Source organism: Brassica napus, chromosome C9, assembly GCF_020379485.1.
Source record: "Brassica napus cultivar Da-Ae chromosome C9, Da-Ae, whole genome shotgun sequence".
Classification (NCBI taxonomy): Eukaryota; Viridiplantae; Streptophyta; class Magnoliopsida; order Brassicales; family Brassicaceae; genus Brassica; species Brassica napus.
Genome location: NC_063452.1, coordinates 58,620,282 through 58,643,013, shown reverse-complemented (window position 1 = coordinate 58,643,013; position 22,732 = coordinate 58,620,282). Strand labels below are relative to the sequence as shown.

The window sequence follows — 22,732 nt, the reverse complement described above, 5'->3', positions numbered from 1 at the left end:
ATTCCTATTCAGTTTTATAAGGAAAAAAAAAAGCTTGTTTCCTTTTATTGTGACTATTCTGCTCAACAAATATTTATGTAAATGTAAATAGTTCTGAATTGATATATTCCAAAATAGGACCCACGCGGGTCAAATAAATTAAGAGAATTGCATTAACAGTTTTGATTATTTTCCGGTTAAGCAAGTGATCACAAACTATTATGTACACACGGTTAAAAATAGGACCCACGTGGGTCTAATAAAATTACCATTCATAAGTTTAACCGTGGTTCTAGTGCAGTAAAATTCCGTGTCAATAAATTCTCCACACTCCTCTTCCACATCCCTGGCGTTCACTTCCTTTCAAGTCTCCCCTCTCTCTCTCTCTCTCTCTCTCTCTCTCTCTCGATCCTCGCGTCTCTATAGAGACAAAAACGATACACTAAAGCGGCGACGTTTTGGTAGCTTCCGTTACATTCGGTCAACGACATAAGGCGGCGGTAAGGATCACAGCTCCGACAATGACGGTTTTCTCCGGCAAACAAGTCGTTCCGGTGGACTACGAGGCAGAGGTATCACAGCGGCTTCTGGACGCCATCCTCGACGGAGACATCAAAACGGCATCGGTTTGCGTCTCCGATCCGCTCCTCGACGTGAACTTCGTCGGCGCCGTCAGTTTGAAGACGAGGAGGAGCGAGGTCGTGCTCCGTGATGAGACGGCGAGCGAAATACGAGTGGAGTACGAGGAGTTCAAAACAGACGTAACGGCGTTGTTCCTCGCCGTTAGTTTCGGAAACGTAGCTTTCGTGAAGATGTTACTGGTAAGTTTTTTTTTCCCTCAGAATTTGAAACCGTCGAATAACACAACCTTTACTAATCCAATCAGTTTTGCATTTACGTATTTTTTTTCTAACATTTCTCTCACTATTAAGCTTACTTTACTTTTTCCTATTTTTCGAAATTCAAAATTTGGACACTTCTTTTTCTTTATTATCAATAAATAACATCCGTATTTCATTCTCTCTGCTTTTTATATAGAAGAGGCTAAAATATTCCTGTAAAATTTTGAAAAATATCTGCGCCAATTAAATTACTTGTTTTTGTCTGTACTTAGCTAAGCTAAGTGAGCTCTGGCCATTTTATTAATTCAAAAAAAATCTGAATTGGATTCCGTGCGAGTTTTTTAAAATTCATAATCTGTTGACTAAGCTTCAGTTCTCACTTAATGTTTAGGAATCTTCCTAGATGCGAAAGATGTAACATAAATAAAACACAAGAAGTGCATCTTTAACCGAGTCTGATTTGCATATTTTGCGGGCATCATTATCCAAGCTCCAAGTCACACAACCTTTTTCTTTTGCAGCATCAGTCACAGATTTGCTTTTTTACTAAATTCTAATAATAAAATCATGATTGCTGGATTTGGGATTAAGATGCTTAATCCCCAGAGTTAATTAGGCTAAAAAGTAAAAAAAAAACTTGGATATGGGTTGCTCTTCTTTGATGGTTCTTTTTTGAGACACAACCAAAGCTCACTGTTTGTCTGCAGTGATAATTGATTGATTACTGTCTTGTTTCCTGAAAGGAACTGATGATATTTAGTACGACAACAAGTGTTGACAACTGCACCATGTAGCTTGTTCACTAAACAGAACCTGAGGCCCCCCTCATATGGTCCTGTCACTAGTCATTGGCTCTGCATCTGGATTATATGAATTTTATATTCTCATACTTCCTCTCTTTCCACTTAAATCATCATGATATGTCTGTGATCTAGCCAAGCCACACTCTTTTTGTGTCAGGGTTGTTCTTTCATGGTCTTGTAGATCCTTTTCAATTATTCACTTGCATTATTGAAACAAACAACTTACTTTTTTTCTGTTGTTCTTGTCTTCTTCTGGCTCTTGTTTTCACCCTACGTTGGATACGTTAGCAGTGTATAGCTTTAAAAATTACTGTTTAAACCTTTACAGCGATCTGACTTTTCGTGCAATATCATGTCACAGAACATTGGAGCTGATGTGAACCAGAAGCTCGTCAGGGGATTTGCAACGACTGTAGCTGTAAGGGAAGGTCATTTCGAGGTACTTGAGATTCTACTCAAAGCCGGTGCTTCTCAGCCCGCCTGTGAGGAAGCTCTACTGGGGGCCAGCTGTCACGGACGCGCTGAGTTGGCTGAACTGATTATGGGAACTGATCTTATTAGGCCTCATGTCGCTGTGCACGCGCTAGCCACTGCTTGCTGCAGAGGTTTTGTGGACGTTGTAGGGACCTTGCTCAAAGTAAGTTACTCATCTTGCAAGTTTTACTAATTGACCACTTAAAAGTTGTTACTCTAACAGAAGATATTTGCATGTTCTTGCTTCATTCCAGTGCGGAGTAAATGCTAATTCAACGGACAGGCTTCTGCTTCAATCTTCAAAACCTTCTCTATACACTAATGTGGACTGCACAGCTCTTGTTGCTGCTATTGTCAATAGGCAGGTCTCGGTCGTCCGCTTGCTACTTCAGGTATTTTTTCTCATTACACTAAAAAGCTTGGTCCTTGCAAGGAGAGTAGGTATCGTATCTAAGACATACAAGCTTTTCTTTGAATGATTTTTTACAGGCTGGTGTCAAGACAGATATCATGGTGAGGCTAGGAGCATGGTCATGGGACACTAACACTGGAGAAGAGTTCCGCGTAGGAGCTGGAGTGGCTGAGCCCTATCCTTTAACCTGGTGTGCTGTAGAATTCTTTGAAACCAGCGGTGAGATATTGCGTTTGCTGCTCACACTCCAATCTCCAAACGCTCCTCACAACGGCCGGACTCTGCTCCACCACGCTGTTCTTTGCGGTAACCACGCAGCCGTCAGAGTCCTCCTCAGCTGTGGTGCTGATCCAGAAACTCCTATCAAAGGCATTGAACTCCGACCGATTCATATGGCTGCACGTTACGGATCAGTGGAGATCATACAAGAACTGGTTGGCTTTGGCTGCGATGTGAACTCAAAGAATGATGCTGGAGACACGGCTCTGCTGATCTCAACAAGACACAAACACTCTGAGTGCGTAAAGATTCTAGCAGTATCTGGTGCTGACTTCGCCTTAGCGAACAAGCATGGCCACACTGTTATTTCTGTCGCTGAATCAAGCAAATGGTGGCTCGGATTAGAACGAGTAGTTCTTGAACTGGTCCGTTCTGGCGTGACTCCACATTCAAGCGACGCTTCAGTTTTCTTGCCGTTGCTGTACGTAGCTAAAGCAGGAGACGCCGAGGCGCTTAAGTCTCTTGTAAAAGCTCAAGAAGTCTTTCTAGACTATCAAGACGAGGAAGGCTTCTCGGCTGCAATGCTAGCGGCCATGAACGGACACGTTGAAGCGTTCAGAGTTTTAGTCTATGCAGGCGCAGACGTGAAGTTACTCAACAAATCAGGCGACACTGTTGTTTCTCTGTCCGAGAAGAACGGTAACTTAGACATGATCGAGAAGGTGATGCTCGAATATGCTCTCGAGAAGGACAACAGGAACATGGCTGGTTTGTTCTACGCTCTACACTGTGCTGCAAGGCGTGGAGATGTTAAAGCGGTGAAGCTTTTGAGCGGGAAAGGATACGGTCTTGATGTCCCGGATGGAGACGGGTACACTCCGTTGATGCTTGCGGCTATAGAGGGCCATGGAAAGATGTGTGAGTTCCTGATTAAACATGGAGCGAACTGCTATGCTAAGAACGGAAGAGGGAAAACGCTGCTTGACGTGGCTGTTGGTGATGCGGAGGAGGTGATCCGTGACGAGTTGTCTAGGAGGTTTGTGTTAAAAGGAAGCAGTGTGATGAAACACACTAAGGGAGGGAAAGGGAAGAAGCATGGGAAGGGGTTGAAAATGTTGGAGTCAAGTGGAGTGCTGAGTTGGGGAAAGTCGAGGAAGAGAAACGTGGTGTGCAAGGAAGTAGAGGTTGGGATGAGCCAGCGGTTCAGGAGGAACCGTAAGGGGAAAGGCAATGCAGCGTTGGAGGAGGAAGGGGTTTTCAGGGTTGTGACTAAGGAGGACAAAGAAGTTCATTTTGTGTGTGAAGGTGGGTTGGTTGGTGCAGAGATGTGGGTGAGGGGGATAAGAGTTGTGACAAGAGATGCTACTTGTGGGAGAACTCAAAATTAGAGTGTTGTTTTTGTACATAAGAGAAGTTTTGAGAAGGAAGCTTCATTCTGAAGGTAGTGTGTGCTTCTGTTGTGTTGTGGGGGTGTTTATAGTTGTTTGGTTTGCTTAAGAAGATTGGTTCATATTCTAGTTTTGATATCTGCAATATAATTGTGAAATAGCTTGTTAAGTTTGAGATTTCAATGAATGAATTTGAAATTTGAGAATGAAAATCTAAATAGATTGATTCGCAGTCAAGATCCAGCGCATGTGATCAGGGTATTGATAATAAAAACAAGAAGTTGTGGAAAAGCATTACAACACAAATGGAGAAAGCATTTTAGTTTTACCAGTCAGAAAGGCAACAAACAAACATAACCAACAGAGAAACTTTGAGAGTGTTCTAATCGCTATTGTAACCATCATCATCGTTATCCTTATCTTCATGGTCTTTCACCACTCGTTCAATGAACTGTCTTCGAACTCCAGCCATCACAGCTTCCCTTGAGGAGTCATCGTCTCCACTTTTGCCATCGTTAAGAACTGGCTCTGACTGACACAAAACTAAGGCTACACCTGCAAAAGCATCAAACATGTGTTCAGACATCATCCCCTCCGGGTCTATGACACTGACACCACTATGCTGAAAGCATGATAAGATGCAATTGAATCAGACATCAAACTTACTCTCTGGGGTGCACCTACGGCCAACGCTCTTCAAGCCTACATGAGTTCCTTTAACAGCACCATGATGGTACACCAGCAAGGTAGGGAGATTGCAATCAGGGTAGTTGGGAATACAATCAGTTGATATAATCTTAACAAACTTCGTTCCCGGGTATCTACTAGCCAGTTCTTCTAGACAACCCAATAACAAGCCACACTCTGCAATACTATCAGATCAAACAAAAACAAAAAAGAACAAAAGTTCAGTTTTTTTTCAAGCATGTCAGGCTTCAAGACCAATCATAGTTACAAAAACATACCCATCTTTGTAGAGACATACAACAACCCAAACTTCAGCAGAAGCTTGCGTAACCTCCCTCACGAAATCAGAGCTCGAGATTGGAGTCACTGATCCATACCTCCTAACTTTGGCAGCTTCTCTGAGCTCCGTCAACCTCTTCTTCCTATCAAAACATCAAAGAACAAGAACCCATGAGCCACATCGAAGTAAAGTCGTACTCTTTTCATAAACGAATCGATAAAAATCAGAACTTGACAGTTGCTAGCGAGCTACATAACAGATCCGAGAGATTTCGATATGTGCAAACCTGTAATCTTCGAGGAATCGATCATCGTCGAGATCTTTGTCGTCCTCAAGATCCTCGAGCTCCTCCTCCGTCTTCCCATCGAACCATGCTTTGTCCTTTGGAGCTGAAGCCTCGTCTTGCGCCGGAGTATACGCCGGCGGTTTGAACGCCGGAGCCTTCTCAGGGAGATTCCCTAACTTCCGCTGGATATCGTCCCATTGCGTCGACGTTCCTTCCACATCCTTGTAGACGAAGTGATAATCTGCCATCGATCGAAAGCTTCAGATATTCTCCGTTTGAGCCTTTGAATCTGTGATCGCAATCTCGTCGATGGAGGAAAAGGCTTTACAGTCTCTCACTTGAATGGTTTACATAAACCGAAACTATTGCTTATCTGATTCATACCGGTCCGATAATATCTGGTTTAGAAAGACGGTTAGCAATCGCTATAGAGACCCTCTGGCTGAATCAGAGTATCCGCGCTTATCTTGAGGATATATATATTTTGGAGAGGGTCTTGAGGAGATAATTAGACAAACAATTGTGAATTTTTTTGAGAGGGAGAGAAGAAGGGCGATCGATTAGGGTTTTTGATCGGAAGTATGAACTCGGCGGAGTCTCTGATTAAGTCAATCCAAGGTTTATCAGCGAGTCCCGGCGACTTATCTGCACTCCACGGTATTTTGAAAAAAGCCGAGGACTCGCTCCGAAACAACTGGGATGTTCAGCTCGCTACTCTTGAAGAGCTCGACCCTTCAATTCATTCTCTCGGCTACTTGTATCTCCTGTGAGTTTATTCTATCCTGATGGTGTTTTTGGATGTATTGATTTTGTGAATAACTTTTGTGTATTGTTTGATTTGTTGAAGCGAGGGTCTTACTCGTGGTTCTGTGTCGAAGGGGAAAACTTCTGGCGTGGTTCTGCTAATGGCTCGGTTCATCAACCGTTGCGATGCTGGGCAGATTCGCTTAGCGAGCGAAAAGTGTAATCTTTTTGTCGTCTCTCTCTCTCTGTGTGTTTTATGTTTTAGAGAGATTATGATGATGTTGTTGTTGTTGTTTTGATTCCGTGCAGTTGTTACTCTTTGTAAGAGATTCAAAGACAGAGTTTTGGAGCTTGAGGATCCTTTACGAGGGGTGGCGCCACTGGTTTCAGCTGTACGTAAGGTTCAGGTCTCCGCTAAATGTTTGACTGCGTTGCACCCGGATTGTCTTCAGCTATGTCTTGAGGCGAAGTGCTATAAAGCTGGTTTCTCCGTTCTTAGTGATGATATCTTGGAGGTTGACCAGCCTAGAGATTTTTATCTCTATTGCTATTATGGGTGAGTCAGTTTCCCTCCTTGCTATAAGTTTGTTTGTTTTAGTCAATGGTTGGTAGCATTAGTTCACTCGTTTGATTCTCGTCCTTGATAGCTATGTTAATACATCAAAAGTAACTTTCCTATAATTCTCTGCTGTTTTGATAGGGGAATGATATGTATTGGACTGAAGAGATTTCAGAAGGCATCGGAGCTTCTTTACAATGTAAGGCATTCTATTTACTTTTTCACGTATTATAAACCATTATGGATTTTTGCTTTGGTTTTAACTCATATCGAAGTACTTGTTTCAGGTTGTTACTGCTCCAATGTATCAACTCAACGCCATAGCTCTTGAAGCGTACAAAAAGTACATATTGGTTAATCTCATTCACTCTGGCCAGGTAATACTGTGTTTATATTTTACAAAAGTGCATCTTGTTTTCTGTCTTGGGAGCGATTATATTTTACTTAGGCCTGATCCATTGGATGTTTTGAGTAATGTTGGTTCCACTAGTTATATCACGTGTCTTATTTTCTCTTCAAGCATTGATTAATCTTATGATGTTTTTTTCTTATATTATTTTACTTGTGCAGTTTAGTAACAGTCTCCCCAAGTGCGCTTCTACAGCAGCTCAGAGGCACCTAAAGAGCTGGTGTATAGTAAGTTTGAATCTATTTCTCTATGTTATGGCGTCTTCTTACTTTTTTTGCTCTTACGATGGGATCTTTCTCCATTTTTTGGTGGCGAGTCCTGTTTTCAGTTCAATCCAATGAATTTAGCTGCTTTTTACCCCATACTAGCTGGGATCTATGTTCAAGCTTACGATTTTACCATTCACTCTTTTCTCAGCCTTACTACGAAGTGGGTAATCGTTACAATGATGGAAAGATCAGTGAACTAGAGGCAGTGGTTGTGGCCCACAGCTCAGATTTTGAAAAGGTAAATCTCCCCTAGACACTAACTGTAATTTCTCACTGATATATCTTCATTCACCCTATAACTTACATTGATTAATCTTTCGTTCATCTTACTTTTCAGGACAATAACCTTGGATTAGTTAAGCAAGCAGTGGCATCCCTTTACAAGCGGAACATTCTGAGATTGACTCAGAAGTACTTGACCTTGTCGCTTCAAGATATAGCCAACATGGTCCAACTTGCTAATGCTAAGGAGGCGGAAACGCATGTGCTTCAGATGGTAGTGTATTCTGTGTGTCCCACGCTTGGTTTATGGAAGCTAGCTATATAACAATATAACTGTTATATGCAGATCCAGGATGGTCAGATACATGCCCTTATCAACCAGAAAGATGGAATGGTGAGATTCTTGGAGGACCCTGAGCAGTACAAAACCAGTGAGATGATAGAGGTCATGGATTCTGTCATCCAAAGGTATGTCTACGAACCAAATTTTTTGCTGCCGCGAAATCAAGTTCCTTACTACTGCTTTTCTTTTTTCTTTGGGGGCGGGGGCGACATGGAAAACATAAAAATTTCGATCCTCCTTTGTTTATATGATTCCGTAATAAGCAGCATCTGGAATCAAAATGATAGAGAATTGTATTGTTTACTCGGAGTAGAGTGCTAAAGTCAACCAAGCTTTGTGTGTGTTTTATGTGATTTTTCAGGACTATTGGGCTGTCGAAGAATCTCATAGCCATGGATGAGAGCTTGTCATGTGATCCTTTGTACTTGGGAAAGGTAACTTAATGCCATGTTTCATAGACTGTTATGTCCTGTCCTGGAACCTTTGTTCTCAGACTTGACCGTTGACAACTTTTTTTTCTCAGGTTGGAAGGGAAAGGCAAAAGTTCGACTTCGGAGACGATTTTGATACTGTCCCTCAAAAGTTCTCCATGTAAACAGCAAAAGACCTGGTGGAACAAAACTTAACACAAAGACAACTCTAGTTGTGAGAATCTGGAAAACTTTCTTTTGATTTCTTTGTTCTATTTTTTGTTGGTTTATGAAGTTTCATATATTGTTCTCACAATAGCCAAACTAGTAGAGAAGAGCGAATCTTAATCATTACTTAAAAAAGTTTCTATTAGTGTCGTCTCTTGCTTAATTATTTAAAGAAAAAAAAAAGCACGGAAAGCCCAATCCTCGATGCTTCTATAGTTTCAAACTGCGTGTCGTGTGCGGTAAATATGACAGGTTGTCGTCCCGTTACGTTGTTGGGCTAGTTTAAAGCCCATAACACAAAAATTGATGGCTTTTCAGTCTCAACAACCACCACGTGGATTTAATATTCTTAAAATCATCTTTTATGTCGCGTCTTCTTCTCCCTTTCGTTTTCAACGTGATTTCCCTCTCTTATCTTCAATAAAAAAAAATATCTGAGAAAAAAGGGAAGGAAGAACGGAGCAACATCCTCAGAACCGCCGCCGGAGAATCTTTGTGCTTCCAAAGAATCGGAATTATTTTGATGGAAGGGATTATCAGTTGCTTTCATCCCAAATGCGTCTCCCTTCCAATTCGTCCATCCCCACTTTCTAGGGTTTCTTCACTCTCTCAGTTGAGGAACCGCAATTCACTCTCTTCATATCGATCCGTTCCTCAGAGGAGCTTGTGCGTATCGTCTTCGAGCTCGGATACTTTAATCGCGGGCGGCTCATCAAAGGAAGACGAGAGGCAGAGCAAAGCATCGAGCAAGAAGGAAGGAGACGACTCGGGGGATTTGAAGCATTGGTTGGATAGGAATGGTTTACGGCCTTGCAAGGTATTGCTCAAGGAGAGACCCGCTCATGATCAGAACCATAAACCAATTCATTACGTTGCTGCTAGCGAGGATCTTCAGGTGTTTTGACTTTTTTTTCATTACAGAATCGTAGTTTGATAAAATTCGTTCGTTGTTGGTCCTAATTGCAATGTTTATTTTTACAGAAGGGTGACGTGGCGTTTTCAGTTCCAGACTCTTTGGTGGTCACACTTGAGAGAGTGTTGGGAAACGAGACTATTGGTATGAGCCATTCCACCGAGTTACTACTACTTCACCAAGTTTGAAGCTTTATTTGTAGTCACAAACCTCTGTTTTCTTTTTTCATACAGCTGAACTGTTGACGACGAACAAACTGTCTGAACTCGCTTGCCTAGCTTTGTATTTGATGTATGAGAAGAAACAAGGTAAGAAATCAGTTTGGTATCCTTATATAAGAGAACTTGATCGTCAAAGAGGAAGAGGTCACTTAGATGTGGAGTCTCCGTTGCTGTGGTCAGAGGCTGAGTTAGAATACTTAACTGGCAGCCCGACGAAGGTATTGCAGTTAGTATATGCATCACATGTGATGTGAACTAGTCTAGTGGATTCTCAATGTTCATCTTCTTTGACGTGGTCTAGGCCGAAGTTCTTGAGAGGGCTGAGGGGATTAAAAGAGAGTACTCGGAGCTTGATACTGTCTGGTTTATGGCTGGATCTTTGTTTCAGGTCTTTGACTACTATATCTTCTTTTCTTTTTTTTTTTAATATATGGAATTTTACAAGCGGAAGGTACTTACATAAGTGATTTGTGTTTTTTGCAGCAATACCCATTTGACATACCAACTGAAGCTTTTAGTTTTGAGATTTTTAAACAAGCGTTTGCTGCCGTTCAGTCCTGTGTGGTGCATCTACAAGTAATATTTCATTTCTTTTGGGTTTTCCCTTCATTGTATACAGTTAATTCTAATCATATGGTCTTAATTTCGTTACTCTATAGCTGAATCTACAGTTCACCTTGGAACATATCACCTAAGCTAGTCTGGAGTTGCTTGTTACTTCTGCTAATTTGTGTGATTATTCCTGTTCTCAGAATGTCAGTTTGGCTCGTCGGTTTGCTTTGGTTCCTCTTGGGCCTCCTTTGTTGGCCTACTGTTCCAACTGCAAGGCAATGCTTACCGCTGTTGATGGTGCTGTTCAACTCGTGGTGGATAGGCCATATAAGGCTGGGGATCCTATAGTTGTCTGGTGCGTCTGTGACCCAAATTGCTCTTGCTTTCTGATTTTATCTTTCTTACTTTTTGTGTTTCATCCTTCTTTTCAAGGTGTGGGCCACAACCTAATGCGAAATTGCTTCTGAACTATGGATTCGTTGATGAAGACAACCCGTATGATAGAATAATCGTCGAGGTATTTATGAAACTTTGGTGGCTTAGTGTAAACTACAATGTAGTTTTCACGTGATTCTCTCCGCGTTTATAAGTCGTATCTTGCATTTCCAGGCAGCGCTGAGCACCGATGATCCTCAATATCAGGACAAAAGATTGGTTGCTCAAAGGAACGGAAAATTATCCCAACAAGTTTTTCAGGTATGAACGTGTGACTTCCCCGTTACAACAAGACTACTTTGAGATGTTTTGGGTGATTTTTTTGTTTGTTTTGTTTTGGCATTTACATCAGGTTCGTGTGGGAAAAGAAAAAGAAGCTGTTCAAGATATGCTTCCCTACCTTCGACTGGGTTACATGTCTGATCCTGCTGAAATGCAATCAGTTATTTCGTCTCAAGGTCCAGTTTGCTCAGTAAGTAGAGGATAAATAACCTTTTATTGTCTAAGTCAACTTGTGAGGCCTCCATTGTTACTTCTATACCTGAAGCTACTTGATAAAGGTGCAACTCTCGGTCTCTTTTTGTAGATGAGCCCTTGCATGGAAAAAGCAGTACTAGATCAGCTTGCTGATTACTTCATGAGACGCCTGGCTGGCTACCCAACCACCCTAAAAGAAGATGATGCATTGGTATATTGTCAGACTTTGTTGTTACTTGTTACGTTTTAAGCATTTTTGTTTTTTGTATTTACTGATACTAATAGAAATCGTGATCAATAGTTGGCAGATCCTAGTTTGAATCCTAGGAAGCGAGTAGCCACACGGCTTGTCCGATTGGAGAAGAAAATGCTAGCTGCATGCCTTGTGGCAACAGTCGATTTGTTAAACGAGTTGCCCGATACAACCATCTCGCCATGCCCAGCACCCTATGCTCCCTCCTTGAAATAATAAAAAAAGGCACTCACTCATCTCTGTCCTATCTTTCTCAAATACTAATAACTAACATTTTCTGACCACCTAAAACAATGTTTTAGTGTTGCAGCTGCAATTGGTGGTATGGTTATGGTACATGGCAGGAGTATTTTTTGGTCTGTGGTCGTCGCTTAAGTAAAGTAAGTTTTATGTATACAAGCCCAGCTCTGATCCTAGTGTATACTGCTCGAAAACAAACAAAAATACAAAGTTTCCCTAATCAATTTTGTAAGATTTCTTGGTAGCTGCCAGCCTTTAATATACCCTAAAGATATATAACTTGTATAGATTCTAGTTGAAATTAGTTTTTTGTGTTTCTCTGCTGCTACTAATAATATGGTTTAGATGATGTTTCTGAATCCAGAAGTTGATTTTTATGTTTCTAAATGCATTGCAGTTGCAGGTAGTAAGCTACTAGGAGTTTTTCTCTGGGTTGCCACGCAATTGTTCCACCTTTGATCTTACTTTCTCTTGCAACAATTAAGCATTGTCGTAATCCTGCGAGTGTAACCCTTAAAACTTCACAATTATTCTGTGTTGTGTTTTAGAAATTTTAGTATTTTACCGTTTCCAATAAAGTTTAACTAAATAAAATTGGGCTTCTATCCTCAGAGACTCACTTTAGCTTCGAAAAACGCCCAAGCCCATGGAAATACAAAAACGTGACAAACATTAACCAGACATTCATTCATAACACATGTCTTGTCCTAACTCGACGAAGCTACTCATCAACCAGATTAACTTCGTCTGTTGTGTTATTCCTCGTACATTCATCTCCTTCTTCAGTTTCAGCTAGGGTTGAGATTCCGATCTCAATGTCGATCAACGTCTTCAAAACCTCCGTTCCAGACGTCCCACTCTTCTTCACCATGTTCCTAATCATCTACCTCGTCGCCTACCTCATCGTCTTCCGCAATTGGAAACCACAAATCCGTCCCGAAGCTTCAAGCTGTCTAATCTCAATCTTCCACGGAACTCCCGCAGTCTTCCTCGCCTCACGCGCCGTCTTCTCCTCCTCCTCAGGCTTCTCCTTCTCCTCGGCTAACACCGCCGCTCAGAACACCGTCCTCGATTTCAGCGTCGCCTACTTCCTCACCGATCTCCTCCACTACATCGTCTTCTACCCTAGCGACGTCCTCTTCATCGGCCACCACGTAGCTACTCTCTTCGTCTTCATCACATGTCGCTTCCTCGTCTCCCACGGAGCCTGCGCCATATTAGGGCTCCTGATCCTCGCTGAGGTCACCAGCGCGTGTCAAAACGCGTGGACACTCGCCGGAGCGAGGAAGAGCGATCCGGAGTCTAGATTGGCCGTCAAAGTGTATGATCTCTTGTCCCCTCCGTTTTACGCATTCTACAGTGTCGTTAGAGGAGTGTTGGGACCTTTGTTCTTTGGGAAGATGGTTGCTTCTTACGCTAGAGGCGAAGCTAACGGCGTGATACCTAACTGGCTGTGGGTTTCTTGGGCTGTTGTTGTTGGAACTGCTATTACTGTTAGTATACTTTGGATTTGGAATCTGTGGATAGAATTGTTTAGAGAAAGGAAGGCTAAAAAATTAGGACAAGACAAGAAGGTTAGATAGTTTTGTCATGATCATTTGTTTTGGCCTTCTTTTATGTACTATATTATTAATAATTGATTTGCTTCTGGATGAGAAGTATGTGCAGTTGCAGTTTTAATTCATGTGTGTTACATTCTCTGCATGATTCAGAAGTTTGTGACATTCATTGGTCTTGGTCAAGTTTTTTTCTACATCTCTCTTGGTTTGTAACTGTGCCAGACGCAGCGTGTAAGGTATTAGAATGGGGTTGTTTTATAAGTTTGCCATTCTTGGTGAGCTATAATATGATTATGAACTAGTACTTTCTGTTTACAACGTCAGATAACTCTGATTGAATACACTTGGCCTCTGAGTTTATTTGTTCTGTCTAACAAATAATAGAGAAGCTTGTGTGTTCCATGATGGCCTTCTTCCCGACAGCCAGGTAAGATTGACAGTCGTGAGAGGCCTAGCATTTCAGGTTCGTTTGCACCCATAATACTAGTTAGTGTGAGTTTAGCTGACAATCCTCATGGTTGGTAAATAGTAACCCAAGGTTTAGTTTCCTGATTCTTTAGAAACAGGCTCTCGGCCAAGGGATCTATTTCTCTGTTTGACCAAGATGATGCAAGAGGTAAACAAGTCATGACTGCTACTTTTTATGTTGGAAGATGTTTAGATGAGATAAACTGAGAAAGTCTCGTTAGACCGACCAACGAAAGAACAATGAATAGTAAACAAACCTTAGAATTCTTGTGGTGTTTACAGACTCAATCATGTCAAACTTATATCAAAATCAAATTTAAGATTATAATAATAGTCGGCTTAACACATATTCACTGTTTTAACTTTTTAAGTCCGACTACATTGAAGAATTGTTTGTGAATCCAACTTATGCATACAGAAGAAAAAAACTGTGGAAAAGTAGTCCAAAGTTCAATGGTTGAAGGAACCTGGGGTCAGGGGCATTTATGGCACACACCTCCAGAGTCCTGATGATGGATCCCCAATGTTTTACGAGTGATTTACATTCAAAGTCACTTTTTGAGTTTTTGTTACACTTAAGATCATTTTAGGCTACTGAGACACTTTCTTAGCTAATTATTTTCTTTTCTAACTACACCATAACTAGGATAAAACCAGTAGGACCCACTATTTATTTTAATCCTCTACTAATCACTTCACCAACTATCACCTCCTCCCGTAATCCTCATCAACCTCCACTTCTAAAATCTGAGTGACGGAGCAGTCGTCTCTTCCTCCACGTGGTCGGGACTGGAGTGTGTCCACCGGAATTGTCGTGGCTTCAGTCACAGTTCGGCGAGAAAACGTGACGGAGCAGCCGGAGAGCTCCATTCCGACAGAGCTCCACTACAATCCGCCTCAAGAAGAGGTCGTTTCGTTCTTGTTGTGGTCGTTATGATCGGGACCGGAGTCGTGGTCGCCAGAATCGTCAAGGCTTTAGTCGCAGATCAATGACAAAGCTTGATTTTAGCAACAATGGCAGTTTTAGATTATTTGCTCTTCTGGTCCTTCTATTCTTGTTAATTCTCAAATTTGTCTCAAACTGCTAATTTGTTCAAATTTGTCTTCAAAACTTATTGTGCAATCTAAACCAAGCAAATGTTCTTATTTTGCAACATTGGTCCATGTCATGTTGTTTTATTTTGTTTATGTCTCATATGTGTCTGATTTGCAAATAAATCCTTTCGATTTGGATCCAAATTTCCAAATATACACTGCACATATTTTGCTGTCCACATGTACAATGATTCATAGAAAATTATACGTATACCGATCCATTTGTACACTGCCCAAATTGTGATAATTTGTGCAATACATACGATGTTTCGTCTATAATTAGATGTACATGCATATGTATATGTTTCGTGTATATTTATATGTACATGATCAGGTGTACACAGAATATTCATTGTCCACGTGTACAACAATGCAAATGTACACCACTTAATTTGTACACTTAATAAATTTGGTAAATACATTTTAGGATTTATTTAGATAAATTTAGAGTATTTCTTAATTAATTTAGATCATTTTAGGTTTTATTTAGGTGTGTATAGTGCATTTTACTGGTTTTTACCATCTCAATTTAATTCCTTTATAGACAAATCTATTAGCTCCATCTTAATTCATAAGTACTATATACCGTGCACACCAATTTATTATTATCCACATGTACAATAATTCATATGTACACCAATTAACTTGTATAATAATACATAGAGACCATATAAAATTTTTAATACATGTGCAAGAATCCACATGTACACCTAATAAGTTTGTTAGATACATTTACAATTTGCAATGTCCATCATTTCACAAAAAAATCTCATGTACACCGGGTAAAAAAATATGTCATGGTTTTGATATGTTTATGATACCATGTACACAATTTTTTTTCATCCACATGTACATCGATATGCATGTACATCAGCTAATTTGGGCATAAATAAAATATGAAGAGCCATTTATGCAATTAGGAGGAGTTGGGATGAACAATCAAGAAGTTAGATGTTAATTAGTCTAATTAGATAATATATTTGTATATTTAAATAGCTATGAGTCAGATTCGAAACTATACAAAATATAAAGGACCGAACGTGCAAAAAAGTCAAAATTAGCCATTGATGTTCTTGAGTTGCTCGCGACGGATCCGCGATGGCCAGACACAAGGTCACGACGCCGGGAAAGAGAACCGTAGCCTGATGATGTTTCCGGTGATGTCGATGGCTTACTCATCGGCCAAACCCACCGCATCATCTCCAGTACATTATATGATGACTCTCCGGCCGAATTGTTCGCCTCAAGCTCCTCGTCTGATCAAAATAGCCACCGTCACGAGCTTCACATGACCTGGTAAGACTCTCTCCACAGTGACGAGCTTCGGATCGACTCTCTCCAACTCGACTAGCCGAACCACCTCCATGTTCTTTTCTCCTTCTTCTTCTCCTTATTAACATGTAATCAATCAAACAAAAACATAATTTGGGAAGCAATTATTTTTGAAAATTTAAATCTGTGAAAAAATGAAGAATAATATTTCAGGAAAAAAAAAAGAGAGAAAATAGTGAGTTCCATTAGTTGAGATATAATTTGGTTGTAAATAAAAGCTAACCAAATATATGATAGTTCGAGATTTGGTTGGCAAAAAATATCCCAGTAGACATAAGTGACTTATTATGTTATTAATAAGTCAAAATGTGACCGAGGGTGTAATACTTTCATGTTTTACACTTCCGAAACCAGACAGATCAATAAATCATCTCATGAAGGATCTAAAAAAAATCGAATTAAATGGTATGGGCCTTGACCGAGACTATTATTGGAAATTAGTGTCAGTTTTATATTTCTGAATACGATCTCTAGAGTCTTGATTTTATAATTTTATAGTTCACCAATATCGACCAAATATTTTTGAATGTTTCAAGGATTTGTTTTTTTCTCTCTCAATTTGTTTGGCAACATTCTCATATTCATATGAACACTGAATAAAACTATCATTAAGCTATAATAGAATCGTCAAACAATTATGCGATGACTAATTCAAGGTAGCATTCTTTGTTACATTTGAAAGTTTTCTCTTATTTAACCAAGATTTTCATAAATTAAAATAAATTATATGTAAGGCTGTCTTTATAGTTCATAGCCATATAATTGGAAACAAAATGAAGTGTAAATCTCTATGATTTAATTTTTGGAATCTCATTTAATAGTTTCCATTTACAAGAAAAAATAAAAAGATCATATATATATATACGCACGCAAAGAAAAAAGAAAAGCTTAAAATCAGTTGCAAAAAAAAAAAAAAAAAAAAGCTTTTTGCGCTTTGTACGTCGCTGAAACGTACGTATCTCGAAAACGAAACACAACTCTCTACTCACGGTAAACGCGGTACAGGTGATTATTGTCTCCTCTTATTACCAAGAGACAATGACACTTTGTCCACAATCCAATGTCTTTCCCTCTCTCTACCTTCTTCTTCTTCCTCGTCATCATTTTGATTATAGAAAAGCTTGATCAATTTTGCTTCTTTGCACCCAGAAGCTTCTATCCCAGTCTCCATAGACTCTCTCAATTTCAACTTGTATGAGGTGAGCTCCATAGATGTGATCTCTCTCTCTCTCTCTCTCTCTCTCTCTCTCTCTCTCTCTCACACACACACACACACCTAGAAAAAACAAAAAGTTCCCATTATTTGGGTGAGAACAGAGAGGGAAATGCCAAGCGTAGCTGTGAAACTCTACAGCGTCTTCTTCAAGCTCCTCCTCAAACACCGTCTCCAGAACCTCATCTCATCTTCCCCCGACGACGACGCGTCGCCTGATCCCTTCGGCGTCTCCACCCGATCCGATGAATCCGTCGCCGCCGCGAACCCGTCCTTCACCGACGGCGTCGCGACCAAAGACATCCACATCGATCCGATGACGTCGCTCACGGTCCGCATCTTCCTCCCCGAATCAGCTCTCTCCCCGTCCGAGCTACGCCGCGGAGACGACGATTCTCATTCTCATCCTCACAATCCCAGATCCGATCGGAGACATAGCTACGCCGTCATCCCTCGTAACCAGACCTCTCCGGAGAGGAACGAGTCTCGGAGGAAGAGCTACGAACCTTACGGAGGATACGCGCCGTCGGCGAAGAGAAGCTCGCGTAAATTGCCGGTGATGTTGCAGTTTCACGGCGGAGGTTGGGTCGCCGGAGGATCTGACTCGGCGGCTAACGACTTCTTTTGCCGGAGGATAGCTAAAGTGTGCGATGTGATTGTGTTGGCAGTAGGGTATAGGCTTGCGCCTGAGAATAGGTATCCTGCGGCGTTTGAGGATGGGGTTAAGGTGCTGAATTGGCTTGGGAAGCAAGCTAATCTAGCTGATTGTTGTAAGTCTTTGGGTAATAATAGACGCGTTAATGGAGTTGAGTTGAAGAAACTGAATGTTCAAGGTCACATTGTTGATGCTTTTGGTGCTTCTATGGTTGAGCCTTGGCTCGCAGCTCATGCTGATCCTTCCAGGTTTGTATTTGTTGTCTTGCATGCTTGTTGCTTGTGGATGCGTTTGTGGCTTGATGCTTGTTTGGAGAGGTTGATTTCTGGAATTTAGACCCGTTTATACTAGTTATGAGTTGATCTATGGAGAACTAGGAACTAAGTTGTCAGGGTAAACTCCTAATTTTTTTTTTGAAGAAAATTATGTAGACATAGGCTTCTAATTTTTTTTTTTTTTAAATTATTGAAATCTTTACTAAATCATCTATAACCCCCAAAATTTCAAGACCGGTCCTGGTCATTGGTTCTGTGTGTAGAACTAGTTCGATGAGGTTATCTTCTATTGCTTGCAATCACCCATCAAGAGCTGTTTCTGTTTCTCAACTTGTTGCTCATATATGATTTGAAACAGATGTGTTCTTTTGGGGGTGAGCTGTGGTGGGAACATAGCAGACTACGTAGCTCGGAAAGCAGTAGAAGCTGGGAAACTTCTAGAGCCTGTTAAAGTCGTTGCACAGGTTCTAATGTACCCTTTCTTCATCGGGAACAACCCAACACAATCAGAGATAAAGCTGGCAAACTCTTACTTCTACGATAAGTCTGTCTCTGCACTCGCCTGGAAACTCTTCTTACCAGAGAAAGAGTTCGACTTTGACCACCCAGCAGCAAACCCGCTTGCACACAACCGGAGTGGACCACCTCTGAAGCTAATGCCTCCGACTCTTACAGTAGTGGCGGAGCATGACTGGATGAGAGATCGAGCCATTGCTTACGCCGAGGAGCTTAGGAAAGTAAACGTAGATTCTCCAGTTTTGGAATATAAAGACGCGGTTCATGAGTTTGCAACACTTGATATGCTTCTCAAGACTCCTCAGGCACAGGCATGCGCCGAAGATATTGCTATTTGGGTGAAGAAATACATTTCGCTCCGAGGCCATGAGTTCTCTTACTAAGACTATAACACTGTTAACTATTATTGTTACTCATTATCTTACTTTTTTTGTATGTAGCAAAGATTTTGTGATTAGGATTAGAGACGATTCAAGATTTGAGTCTTTTTTTGGTTTAATGATGTATTCATATGTACCTACTCTGAATAAACCACCTTGGTAACTTTGAACTCAACTCTTATCTTAGAGGTTATCATCTTTTGACCTGAGAAACACTAGAATACATCTGTTGGAACGGTCTTAAATAGAACCTTTTACATGATGAAGCCGAAGATGATTCTGGAAAGGGCTCACGATTAAAACCAAGTCTCAGGGATTACACAAATCACATTTTAAACAGAGAAATAAAAAGAGTATTACAAGGACATCAAGAAGATGGGGTTACTTGGAAACTTTCTTCTTGCCAGCAATGGCGATCTTCTTGCCCTTAAGAGTCCTGCAGTTGTTCTTGGTTCTCTGTCCACGACACGGCAACCCTTGGATGTGCCTAACCCCACGGTAACACTGAATCTCCTTCAATCTCTTGATAGCAAGCGCATTGAATCTCCTCTGCACAACAAATGATAAGAGAGAAGCCCATTGTGCAACAAAACTGTTACTATGAAGATGGAAAAATGCAGAGAGAGAGTACCAGATCACCCTCGATCATATACTTGGAGACTTCATCACGAAGCACAATGAGTTCCTCCTCAGCCATGTCTTTGGTGATTTTGTTCTCCATCTGGAGATCAACGAGGATCTGGCGAGCTCTGGTTCGGCCAATGCCGTGAATGTACTGAAGAGAGTATTCGATTCTCTTGTTACTCGGAATCTCCACACCTCCAACACGAGCACATCTGATGGTTAGACTCTTCAACACCAAAGGAATCAAAATCGAGAACTTTAATTACAACAAATCATAAGCCAGAGAGAGAAAGTAAGAGTCTTTGAGAAAATTATTACGCTGGGAGCGTTTGAAGGTGGGAGAGCAAGAGTGTTGCGAGACAGAGGATTCGATTTCGTCCAACTGCAAATGAGTGAGAGCGAGTGCGCTACGGGCATCGCAACCATCTGCGCCATTTTTTTTTTCTCTGTATCCTTCTTCAGAGGCGACGAAGAAGATGAGAGCTACGGATAAGGCACAACGTCGAGTCCAGACGCGTTTCTGTTGGGCTCCGTTGATTCTAGAAATGTAATTTACGAAATAAAGTACTTATTGGGCTTTAACAGGGCCCATTGTTGTATCGTAAAGCCTGGACTCGCGCCTTATCAGATAGGCATATCTATACTATTATTTTATGTGCGGAGACGACGCCTAGTTATTATTTATTGTTAGCTCCGTTAACTTGTTGATAACTTAGTAATATTTAACTTGTTGATAAATCTATATGATTGCCACTTTGGACTTCTTGATTTTCGAACACTAGTTTATGTATTTATGTGGCACGTATCAAGAATAATATAACTTTTTGATAAATCAAGAATAGAGAATATAACGCGGCAATTTTCTAAGTTAATCGAATAAGTGGCCTTGCAACCCTTCGATGAGTATTTTTCTCTACCTGTATCTCAGCTAATATATAAATGATGGTGCAACGAGTCAGATTGTAGAAAAATGGTTAGTGGCGAGATGCAAAGTCAACGTAGAAGAGTAAGTCTTATAACTATTGAGATTGGCATTGAGAAAAAAGAATTTAAACACACATTATTGAGATGGTCTTTAACGTCGCTGTCGTTAATTATTGTTGTTTTAATTAATGTATTTTTTTAGCTGTCTGCATGTTATTCATTTTGCAAATCTGATTTAGTGAAGTCGTACTTATAGTTTTGGTTGCAGATTACTGCAACATTCTGGTGATTCTTTTATACTACTTATACAGTATTCTGGTGATTCTTTTATACTACTTATACAGTTGTTTGAGATTGTCTTTCTTTTAGTACAGTTACTATAATATTAGGGCTGGCTGTTTCTATATATGATGTTTATGTTTTATTTCGTGTTGCTTGGAGATCATATTCATATGTATACAAGAAGCTTGTCGTTGATCTAGTAGCTAAATGGAATATACACAGTTCTTGCAGAACCAATGTCTGAATGCACTTTTATCACACACAAAACGTCTCAATGCACCCTTTGTTTTGTTCAGTCATGCCCATTATTAACTTAAGGCTGCCATTTCATTATTTTGTTTAGGCAAACTCATTTGTATATCTCTAATTTAGATTTTTATTTATTACATACTTTCAAATGAGTATATAAGTTTATTTCGTTATGATTTTCATAAATTTCCAAACCTAACACATGCTTAACCATTATAGTTCCTTGGTCAGATGATTTGGTTCAAAGGAGAAAATATGGTACGAACGCATAAAAAGAAGAAATGTTTTTAGACAGGGTTTATTATGATAGCAACAGAAGATCACAGTCTTTCAAGATACAAGAAACGAGGAAGACATACAAAATAAAGTTAAAAGTTAAAAGCAAAAAAGTCCGAGAGAAAGCAATATAATGATGAACAGAAACAGATCTTAGAAGACGAAGGACAAGGCAGCGACCACTGCGGTGGCGATGAGCTGAGGATAGGCAGAGAAAGTGGCAGCACTTGGTGCTGGGGCATGAGCCTTGGGATCATGGGAAGATGGAGACTTAGCCGGACCATGGTTGACTCCGTTGTGCGACTCAGCAGTCATGACCAACACGGCCAAGACAATGCAGACGAAGGCAAAACGGATCAAAGAACTTCTTGCTGCCATTTGGATCTCTTCTCCTTCTTTTTCGCTTTCTTTCTTTTGCTTTTTCTCTGTGGAATCTATCAATAAATGGGTTCTTGAATATATAGAGAGATCGGGTTGTTTATAAAATGTTGATAAATTTAAAAGTCTACGCATAAAAATGTGCCTTGGTCTAGAAATAATCATCAGTCGTTATCATTACATGTTGTTCCGTTTAGACATTAATTTTTTAAAATAGAAAAAAGGACAGATGTGAACATGGTAATGTGTTTGAATTTGTTTGTGGACACCCATTTGTGATTTTATATGTACTGGAACAGCTAATTACTTCGTCGTCACCACGAGGAACGTGTCTTGATCAAACCAAATTGTACCGGTTTGATTATGGATCGATCCGGTATGTTTTCTGGCTCTTGATTTGGTATGAAATATAGTTTTAGTATTGGTTTAGTTTCATCACTTCGTGTCTTTGTTTATCATAAAATCCAAGTTAATACTGAAGATACGGGATTAAGTTGGACCTAATGGGCTAGAAACGTAAGATTAGATTTTAGTGGGCCTATAATGGATACGTCGTTATGGCTTTCGTCTCTCGTATTATTAGTTTTCTTCATGGCCTCTGGCCCTCTAGTATGAATCATTTTGCCAATGGTCCCTCGTGTATTTAATACTCTACATTAGTCTAAAGTGTAGTTCAGTTCAGAATCAGTGAACCAAAACAAAGTCGAATATTTGTTAGCTGCAAAGATTATGATGAACCACGCAAACGATATATAATTAGAAATTCAGATGATTCAATATAGTTATTTTGTCGACTAAGGTCGTATAAAAGCACATACTAACACAAACAGTAATGTAAGATTTACGAAACAGAAACCTCCA

The 22,732-nt window shown here is 40.4% G+C and overlaps 7 protein-coding genes across 8 annotated transcripts; 5 read left to right on the top strand and 2 right to left on the bottom strand.

Annotated features, from left to right (window-relative positions):
- The first annotated feature begins 325 nt into the window (after positions 1 to 325).
- Positions 326 to 4,346, top strand: LOC106418431 (ankyrin-2). The gene is made up of 4 exons (XM_013859145.3): positions 326 to 800; positions 1,986 to 2,261; positions 2,353 to 2,490; positions 2,588 to 4,346. Exons 1-4 carry the CDS (start codon positions 501 to 503, stop codon positions 4,115 to 4,117), a joined length of 2,244 nt encoding a protein of 747 aa, XP_013714599.2. The 5' UTR covers positions 326 to 500; the 3' UTR covers positions 4,118 to 4,346.
- LOC106418433 (phosducin-like protein 3) lies at positions 4,316 to 5,740 on the bottom strand. The gene is made up of 4 exons (XM_013859146.3): positions 5,371 to 5,740; positions 5,083 to 5,226; positions 4,784 to 4,989; positions 4,316 to 4,672 (listed from the first exon to the last, which is right to left on the bottom strand). The coding sequence occupies exons 1-4, from the start codon at positions 5,616 to 5,618 to the stop codon at positions 4,500 to 4,502; spliced, it is 771 nt and encodes a 256-aa protein (XP_013714600.1). The 5' UTR covers positions 5,619 to 5,740; the 3' UTR covers positions 4,316 to 4,499.
- Positions 5,741 to 5,867: 127 nt separating this feature from the next.
- LOC106372063 (COP9 signalosome complex subunit 3-like) lies at positions 5,868 to 8,699 on the top strand. Its single transcript, XM_013812191.3, has 11 exons — positions 5,868 to 6,136; positions 6,218 to 6,333; positions 6,424 to 6,670; positions 6,815 to 6,872; positions 6,961 to 7,050; positions 7,244 to 7,309; positions 7,500 to 7,589; positions 7,689 to 7,847; positions 7,920 to 8,041; positions 8,278 to 8,350; positions 8,440 to 8,699. Exons 1-11 carry the CDS (start codon positions 5,952 to 5,954, stop codon positions 8,509 to 8,511), a joined length of 1,278 nt encoding a protein of 425 aa, XP_013667645.1. The 5' UTR covers positions 5,868 to 5,951; the 3' UTR covers positions 8,512 to 8,699.
- A 231-nt stretch (positions 8,700 to 8,930) lies between these two features.
- On the top strand, positions 8,931 to 12,252 carry LOC106418287 (ribulose-1,5 bisphosphate carboxylase/oxygenase large subunit N-methyltransferase, chloroplastic-like). 2 transcript variants are annotated; one of them, XM_048769191.1, is made up of 13 exons: positions 8,931 to 9,449; positions 9,536 to 9,611; positions 9,701 to 9,906; positions 9,990 to 10,076; positions 10,172 to 10,264; positions 10,441 to 10,595; positions 10,673 to 10,757; positions 10,850 to 10,936; positions 11,028 to 11,147; positions 11,262 to 11,363; positions 11,454 to 11,629; positions 11,714 to 11,785; positions 12,043 to 12,252. In XM_048769191.1, exons 1-11 carry the CDS (start codon positions 9,078 to 9,080, stop codon positions 11,619 to 11,621), a joined length of 1,551 nt encoding a protein of 516 aa, XP_048625148.1. In that variant the 5' UTR covers positions 8,931 to 9,077; the 3' UTR covers positions 11,622 to 11,629; positions 11,714 to 11,785; positions 12,043 to 12,252. The 2 variants fall into 2 exon arrangements, with proteins under 2 accessions (XP_048625148.1, XP_048625147.1); XM_048769190.1 differs by having other exon boundaries at positions 11,706 to 11,785.
- Positions 12,253 to 12,439: 187 nt separating this feature from the next.
- On the top strand, positions 12,440 to 13,508 carry LOC106418288 (TLC domain-containing protein At5g14285). The gene has a single exon (XM_013858956.3). It carries the CDS (start codon positions 12,461 to 12,463, stop codon positions 13,226 to 13,228), a length of 768 nt encoding a protein of 255 aa, XP_013714410.1. The 5' UTR covers positions 12,440 to 12,460; the 3' UTR covers positions 13,229 to 13,508.
- A 3,604-nt stretch (positions 13,509 to 17,112) lies between these two features.
- On the top strand, positions 17,113 to 19,313 carry LOC111206464 (probable carboxylesterase 16). The gene is made up of 2 exons (XM_022703387.2): positions 17,113 to 18,215; positions 18,601 to 19,313. The coding sequence occupies exons 1-2, from the start codon at positions 17,425 to 17,427 to the stop codon at positions 19,139 to 19,141; spliced, it is 1,332 nt and encodes a 443-aa protein (XP_022559108.1). The 5' UTR covers positions 17,113 to 17,424; the 3' UTR covers positions 19,142 to 19,313.
- Positions 19,314 to 19,365: 52 nt separating this feature from the next.
- On the bottom strand, positions 19,366 to 20,309 carry LOC106372067 (30S ribosomal protein S13, chloroplastic-like). The gene is made up of 3 exons (XM_013812195.3): positions 20,081 to 20,309; positions 19,770 to 19,988; positions 19,366 to 19,687 (listed from the first exon to the last, which is right to left on the bottom strand). The coding sequence occupies exons 1-3, from the start codon at positions 20,195 to 20,197 to the stop codon at positions 19,520 to 19,522; spliced, it is 504 nt and encodes a 167-aa protein (XP_013667649.1). The 5' UTR covers positions 20,198 to 20,309; the 3' UTR covers positions 19,366 to 19,519.
- Between the last annotated feature and the right edge of the window lie 2,423 nt (positions 20,310 to 22,732).

Coding starts and splice junctions, on each gene's coding strand:
- LOC106418431 (XM_013859145.3), top strand. CDS start 501: ATGACGGTTTTCTCCGGCAAACAAGTCGTTCCGGTGGACTACGAGGCA. Junction 2,262..2,352: donor TTGTAGGGACCTTGCTCAAA/GTAAGTTACTCA, acceptor GCTTCATTCCAG/TGCGGAGTAAATGCTAATTC. Junction 2,491..2,587: donor TCGTCCGCTTGCTACTTCAG/GTATTTTTTCTC, acceptor GATTTTTTACAG/GCTGGTGTCAAGACAGATAT.
- LOC106418433 (XM_013859146.3), bottom strand. CDS start 5,618: ATGGCAGATTATCACTTCGTCTACAAGGATGTGGAAGGAACGTCGACG. Junction 5,227..5,370: donor CGATTCCTCGAAGATTACAG/GTTTGCACATAT, acceptor ATGTTTTGATAG/GAAGAAGAGGTTGACGGAGC. Junction 4,990..5,082: donor GTATGTCTCTACAAAGATGG/GTATGTTTTTGT, acceptor TTGATCTGATAG/TATTGCAGAGTGTGGCTTGT.
- LOC106372063 (XM_013812191.3), top strand. CDS start 5,952: ATGAACTCGGCGGAGTCTCTGATTAAGTCAATCCAAGGTTTATCAGCG. Junction 6,334..6,423: donor TCGCTTAGCGAGCGAAAAGT/GTAATCTTTTTG, acceptor GATTCCGTGCAG/TTGTTACTCTTTGTAAGAGA. Junction 7,848..7,919: donor AAACGCATGTGCTTCAGATG/GTAGTGTATTCT, acceptor TGTTATATGCAG/ATCCAGGATGGTCAGATACA.
- LOC106418287 (XM_048769191.1), top strand. CDS start 9,078: ATGGAAGGGATTATCAGTTGCTTTCATCCCAAATGCGTCTCCCTTCCA. Junction 9,907..9,989: donor TAACTGGCAGCCCGACGAAG/GTATTGCAGTTA, acceptor GACGTGGTCTAG/GCCGAAGTTCTTGAGAGGGC. Junction 11,148..11,261: donor CTCAAGGTCCAGTTTGCTCA/GTAAGTAGAGGA, acceptor CTCTTTTTGTAG/ATGAGCCCTTGCATGGAAAA.
- LOC106418288 (XM_013858956.3), top strand. CDS start 12,461: ATGTCGATCAACGTCTTCAAAACCTCCGTTCCAGACGTCCCACTCTTC.
- LOC111206464 (XM_022703387.2), top strand. CDS start 17,425: ATGCCAAGCGTAGCTGTGAAACTCTACAGCGTCTTCTTCAAGCTCCTC. Junction 18,216..18,600: donor GCTCATGCTGATCCTTCCAG/GTTTGTATTTGT, acceptor GATTTGAAACAG/ATGTGTTCTTTTGGGGGTGA.
- LOC106372067 (XM_013812195.3), bottom strand. CDS start 20,197: ATGGCGCAGATGGTTGCGATGCCCGTAGCGCACTCGCTCTCACTCATT. Junction 19,989..20,080: donor CACCTTCAAACGCTCCCAGC/GTAATAATTTTC, acceptor TTGGTGTTGAAG/AGTCTAACCATCAGATGTGC. Junction 19,688..19,769: donor ATATGATCGAGGGTGATCTG/GTACTCTCTCTC, acceptor TTTGTTGTGCAG/AGGAGATTCAATGCGCTTGC.